Here is a 6682-nt window from a genome sequence, read left to right as displayed (position 1 = left end):
TACAAGGTCCTGAGAGTAGGACATCATCAACATAAACTAAGAGACAAAACAACCCACTGTTAGTATGTTTAGTAAATAAACAATGATCAAATTGTGATTAAATGAAGCCATAATTCTGTAATTGAAAGGTAAACTCTTGATTCCATTGTCTAGAGGCTTGCTTTAGCCCATACAAAGATCTTTTAAGTTTGCAGACATGGTCCTTAGGGACTGAGTATCCTTCAGGAGGAATCATGTAGATTTCTTCATCTAAATATCCATGCAAAAAGGCATTATCGATGTCTAATTGATGCAAGTGCCAGTTATGCTTAGCAGCTATAGCAAGTAAGATTCTGATAGTCACAGCTTTAGCAACAGGAGAGAAACTTTCTAAGTAATCTACACCTTCTATTTGGTTGTAACCTTTTGCAACTAATCCAGCCTTATATCTATCTATTTTCCCATCTTGTTTTAGGTTAAGTTTGTAAATCCATAGGCAGTTTAGTAATATCCCAGGTTTTGTTTTCTTCAAGAGCTTTTATTTCATTTTCCATGGTAACTTTCCATTCTTTCTTTTGAACAGCCTCTTTGAAGCTTTTAGGTTCTACAGGATTTTCAGCAGATGCATGAAGGCACTTATGTATGTGAGAAGATTGTATAATGCAAGGCATATCAAAATCAGATTCTGTATGAGAACAAATATAATCTTGGAACCTAACAGGTTGGGAAATCTGTCTAGTTGATCTTCTAAGAATTGTGCTATTATCCTGATTTTCATGGTCTGTAATATCATTCTCTATTTCAGTCTCAGGTTCATCAAGGACCTCTGTATCATGGAAATCATCTTCAGGTGAAATATTGGGTAGGGAGCAGGTTACAGGATCATTAAGTTTGTTAGAAAAAGGGAATACATTTTCATAAAAAACAACATCTCTAGAAATAATCATACATTCTTTGTTCAAATCATATGCTTTATAGCCTTTTGTATTAGGAGCATATCCTAAGAAAATGCATTTAGTGGCTCTAACATCAAATTTGGATTTATGAGGGACATTATTAGTGGCAAAACACATGCATCCAAAAACCTTAAGAAAAGAGTAATCCACAGGTTTATCAAAGAGAATTTCATAGGGAGTTTTCCAGTTTAGCAAAGGAGTAGGTGTTCTATTTATTAAGTAAGTGGAGGTTAAGATAGCTTCGGCCCAAAACATTTTTGGTAGGTTGGCATGAAACATAAGGCATCTAACTACTTGCAAGAGGTGTTTATGTTTTCTTTCTACAATCCCATTTTGTTGAGGGGTGTAGGTACATGTTGTTTGATGAATGATTCCTTCATTTCTAAAGAAGTTTTGACAATTTTCCCCCATGAATTCAGACCCATTATCACTCCTAACCTTTTTTATTCTGCAATTTAAACTGTGTGATAATCATTTTATGAAAAGTTTTTAATAGATCTAAGGCCTGAGATTTTTGATTTAAGAGATATGTCCAAGTACATCTAGAATAGTCATCAACTATGGTGAGCACATAGGAACATTTAGAGATAGTATACTCATTATAAGGACCCCATAAATCAATATGAACAAGTTCAAAAACATGCTTAGAAACAGAGGTGCTAGCAGGAAATGGCAATCTTTGTTGTTTAGCTTGTGGGCAAATTTCACATGTAAAATCATGATCTTTATTATGTTTTGGCAATCTAATATGAGAAAGTACATTATGGGACAGATGTCCTAGTCTTTGATGCCATATTTCAGTAGATACATGTGAGGCATGAAGTCCAATCTCATTACATTTGTGCAAAGTCTGTTCTATGGTTCTCTTGTCAAACGACTGAGGATTCAAAATATAAAGTTTCCCTACTAAACAGGCCACTGCAATGATTTCTTTAGTCTTGTGGTCCTGCACAATACAACAAGATTCAAGAAATTTAATTTTAATGGGAAAAACTTTACAAAGCTTGCCAACAGAAAGCAAGTTAAATTCTAAATCAGGAACGTATAAAGTATCTTTCAAAGTGATCTTGTTGTTAAGTTTTATGTCTCCGGTTTTCTTAACAAGATGTTCAGTCCCATCTGCTAAGTGAACATACACATTGGTTAAATTGGTTCTCTCATTGACAAACATATGTTCATTGTTGCACATATGGGATGTGGATCCACTATCAATAATCCAAGTATTAAAGCTTTTGTTATTAAAAGTGTCTGGACCAGTAGTTTTACCTGAAAAGTTGTATCTGTCTTCATCACATTTTGTCTGTGTTTGTGGTTTCAGCTCTCCAAGAAACTTGTGAAATTCCATCCTCAACATTTCAGAAATTGCTTTGCCATCTACAGTACCTGTTTGGTTGGTTTTCAGATCAATAGCCGCAGCTGCTTTGTTTGCAGTGGCTGTGTTTTCTTTCTTCTGTTCAATAAGTGTCTTGTACCATTCGGGGTACCCATATATTTCAAAAAAGACCTCCTTAAGATGGCCTGACTTTCCACAATGTTTGCAAACCTGCAGCTTCTTGTCATGAAGGTTTCTTTTCTTCTGAAAATTTCTTTGAAAGTCAGGTCTCTTGGATGCTTGCAGTGCCATGTTCCGAGAAGTATTTGTTTCTTCATTTTGTCTCTCCACCCTGAGAATCATCGCATAAGCCTTGCTAACTCCAGGTACGGGATCCATCATCAGTATTTGATTTTTTTCATGATCATAGCAGCTATCCAATCCCATCAAGAATTGAATTGTCTGATCATGGCTTTCAATATCTGCATTTTCTTTTGCCGCTCCACAGGTACACTTTGGAGTATATGTTATGGATGATATCTCATCCCATAACTTCTTCAAATTTGAAAAATAATCAGAAACAAATAGTGATCCCTGTGTAAGTGCTCCCAGTTCCTTTTTCAGTCTGTATTCCATCGGCCCGTTACTCTGTCCGGATCTACTTTCGAGTTTGATCCAGAGTTCTCTTGATGTATTTGTGTACATAAAGCTTTCCACGATGTTTCTTGAAATTGAGTTTAGAATCCAAGAAGTTACCATCGAGTCTGTTGTTTCCCATTCCTCCATTTCTTTGGAGTTTTCTTCTGGTTTCTTTGAGTCTTCACTGATGAAGTTTAGCTTCCTCTTGGACTTTAATCCCAGTTTTACTGCACGACTCCAAGAAAGGAAATTTTTCCCATCTAGGAGAGTAGTAACCAGGCTTGCCTGGATTGTCGTTAGGCTGCAACTTGAGAGCCTTTGTATCATCTTCCATGGCGGACAGACAAGAAAAGATTTCAAAAATTGGCGGTTTTGATATTTCTTGGTTTTCAGAATGAAAGAAAGGAATCAGAGACCATCAATGATGGCTCTGATACCATGTAAAATTAATAGCGGAAACGGTGGTAGATGCCATGAATATGAGCACAGATTGAATTAAAGAGAAGAAGAAGGAAATTTCTTTCAAGAATTATGCTGGCTTACAGCTCTGTATTTCGCATATCTCAAGAGGGAAGAAGATTACAAATATATAGAAGAGAAAATAACTAACAAACAACTAACTGCTATTCTAACTTATAAAAGCGTAAATGCGAGAATGAAGAAATAGCAACTTTAACAGCTTAGCTAACAAAGTTGTCAATGACTAATCAAAACGTGTTGCTGCCGAAAACGTTTATTCCTCTCTGTATTAGAAGCACTCCCAGGTAGTCTTCGAGCTGATTCTTCTGCAGTAGAACTTCAGACATGGAGCAGGATCTTCCATGCAATTTTACAGGCACCCGCATAAATAGAAAAAATTGGGTAGCCTCTCGTACGTGAAGGTCACCAGATGCCCCTCCCCCGTAGTCGTTTTTAATTTAAGAGCCCGAGTTAACATGAGGGTGATATTGATGGCTACCTTGATTCTCATTGTTGCCCCCCACGCTGTTCCTGTTGAGTCCATCTCCATATCTCTAAATCTCCCGATTTTATTCCCGATAAAAGTAAGAATCCCAAGATTCATTCTACTCAACGGCAATAATGTGGAACTTGCACCAACTATGACCAACTTGCATGGGTTTCTTGTCCTTGCCGATGCCACTCAAGAGTAGAACATTCTTTTCAAAGCTACACGGACAGCTTTTGAGAGCTCGATCCTTATCTATCACGTGATTAAATCGGAAAAGAAAATGGTCCATAGGGAGTTGTTTAATTTCCATCCCTTTTACCGGCATAATCGTGCTTCGAATCCATGCACATAGACCCTCAAAATTGATCGTCCTTCTAGACAGGAGTTGACCTACTAAACAAAGATGATAATCAACTGATTCCGCTTGCCAAAGGCCATCTAGGTTAACCAGTTCATCCACCTCCCCTTCGCGCAATTGAAGGACCTATTTCAATCTGTTAGCATTTGGTTCCATCCCCCCAATATCAGTGATACGTAGAGTAGGCTGGATACAGGGAGGGCAACCAGCTCAATCTTGAATTAACATCCTCAGTCCGCCAAGCGCAAGGGGAGAAATCCTGAAAAAACCCAGCAAACAGAACAAAAACTAGTACCAAAAAAATAAAAAGACACACGAATAAACAAAATCAAAAACAAATAAGAGAAAACTAAGAAGTATGAATTTTATATGAAAACACAAAAAGAAAAAAGAACTACCAACAAAAACAAAGCCAGCCAAGATTGGAAAAAGAGCAAGAAGACAAACCCTAACCTAAAACGACCTACCCGAATCCTAAACAAACGGGTACCATCATGTGACGGAAATCAGATTAATCGTAGTAAAACATTTGATCAGTTGAAGTGGAATGACCAAACCTCACCGAGACGAGAAGCTGGTGGACGTTCACCTGCTACAAACCTAGAAAGAACGGGAAGAAACCCTCACGCAAAGGGAACGTAGGCTCCCATGCAAAGGATAATTATAGTTACATTCTTGATTTATGATTATTACACAAATTGCTCATGTTTTTGTTTAATTATAGAAATATTCTCTAATAGTCAGAAGCAAGATTAGTTTGTGTAATATTGTTGGTATTTTTGGGAGTGTATGTATAATTTTGCAAAAAACAGTACTAATTTACGTAAATAACGTTGCCATTTTTTACAAATCATGAGTGTATGTATAATTTTTCGAAATACATGAATAATTTGTATAATAGAGCATAGATCAGAAGTATATATAATTATCCCAATAAAACAAATGACAGGAAGAAGAATACATTAGGAAAGAGATCAAAAATAGAATATAGCTTGTGCAAATTTTTGGTCCTAACTAGTTTTCGTGAAGCCTTACAGAAACAAATAACATCTGAAACATTTTTTTTTATTTCCCTTTTTTTCTCTTTTTGTTAGGCTTTGGAAAATAGATTGATATGCACCAATTTTTCATCTTTTCTTACTACGAAAGTTTGATTATATGTTCTTGTAAATTCTACTTGCTATTCCGTTGCAAAACCAAAAATATAATCTATCATGATTTGGAAGAAAATGGATCTTACTTGTATAATAGATCTATTCTCTATATTATAGATGATTGTAGCTTAAAAATTTTGATAAATTATTGTTATCAATAAAGTAATATATGATAACTTAAGTCTTGATCATAGTTAATTAACATCTGTAATTGTTTTAATTATAACCAATGTATTTATCATGATTCATAACTTTGACCAAAAAGATTTGTCATGGTTCAAAATTGCGGTCAAATATTTTTCATAATTTTAAACTATGGCTAACATTTTGACGTTTCCTAATAAAACAACGGCTAATAATCATTACAATTGTGGTTAATATTTTTTATCAGAGTCTATTTATTTTTTATCATAATAATTACTTATGATAAAAGAATTATATTGATGTCACGTATCCATAATTTAATAATTGATTTAATATTAGAAAATATATATTTATTTCAAAACATACCAATATAAGCATAAGGATATTCAACATTTGGAATACCCAAGTAACCCAACAAATACATGTGAATTAGATTTTATATCCAATTCATCTTCCCCTCACTATTTCATGTAAGTAATACATTGTAACCCCCCAACCCCTTTTGTATCACGTTTGGTGTTAGTGCGGCAAGCTTGCGCATGAGTGCGCTTAATAGTGGCGGGATGGTGCAGCAATAACATTGGCAATCAGGCAGTTAGTTTTTTGTCGGTAGATTGGTCAGTATGCCAGGTCGGTTGACCAAGTAGGGGTGCCGTGGCATAGATTGTTGCCTTGGCCTTCATTGTTACATGGTGCATGGCATGGCGTGCGTGGGCTCGTTTTGTAGCACCTTCTAACGATACTATAATTATATCTCTCCTAAATATTACATTTAAAGTAAACCATATTTATATCGTAATTTGAAATAGAAGGCTGACCTCTGTCAAGGCACTCTGATACAGGTCGCTAAAGATGGTCGGGTCGTGACCTGGTGTCACAGGCGTGCTCTTCTGTATTGCAACGGAATGTAAATCTCATATATTTTTCGCCTGTGTTGCCTCAAAGGTTACGCTAACCTTCGACCGACCTTCACACATATCAGAGTATAGCGACAGTCCGTCGCGTGTCCTCGACAATGAAACTCACTAGCGCGACATCTGAACGCCTCCCAGCGCTGCACCGCGTGCCCTTGCGCTCGTCTATCCAGAATGCCCATACTCGCTAAGGCTCTCGGCACTCGTGCCTTTGCGTCTCGCACACAATCTCGGAACCTGCTGATGCATTGCTCAATGGCAAGGAACATCCTCGCTC

General features: G+C 36.6%; 1 protein-coding gene across 1 annotated transcript; it reads right to left on the bottom strand.

The window, feature by feature from the left end:
- Window positions 1–455: 455 nt before the first annotated feature.
- LOC105160183 (uncharacterized) lies at window positions 456–3213 on the bottom strand. Its single transcript, XM_088880085.1, has 3 exons — window positions 1930–3213; window positions 1744–1881; window positions 456–1064 (listed from the first exon to the last, which is right to left on the bottom strand). Exons 1-3 carry the CDS (start codon window positions 3211–3213, stop codon window positions 456–458), a joined length of 2031 nt encoding a protein of 676 aa, XP_088736211.1.
- Between the last annotated feature and the right edge of the window lie 3469 nt (window positions 3214–6682).

This window comes from Sesamum indicum, linkage group LG4, assembly GCF_026168435.1.
Source record: "Sesamum indicum cultivar Baizhima isolate 11 linkage group LG4, ASM2616843v1, whole genome shotgun sequence".
Lineage (NCBI taxonomy): Eukaryota > Viridiplantae > Streptophyta > Magnoliopsida > Lamiales > Pedaliaceae > Sesamum > Sesamum indicum.
Note: the sequence above shows the minus strand (reverse complement) of the source record. Positions and strands in the feature narration are given on the sequence as shown.

What these genes read in the sequence shown, in the direction of transcription:
- LOC105160183 (XM_088880085.1), bottom strand. Translation starts at nt 3,213, where the DNA reads ATGATACAAAGGCTCTCAAGTTGCAGCCTAACGACAATCCAGGCAAGC. An exon ending in CTGTTGGCAAGCTTTGTAAA is followed by an intron (nt 1,882 to 1,929) that starts GTTTTTCCCATT and finishes TGTATTGTGCAG; the next exon opens with GACCACAAGACTAAAGAAAT. An exon ending in TTGGACTTCATGCCTCACAT is followed by an intron (nt 1,065 to 1,743) that starts GTATCTACTGAA and finishes TCTTTTCTTAAG; the next exon opens with GTTTTTGGATGCATGTGTTT.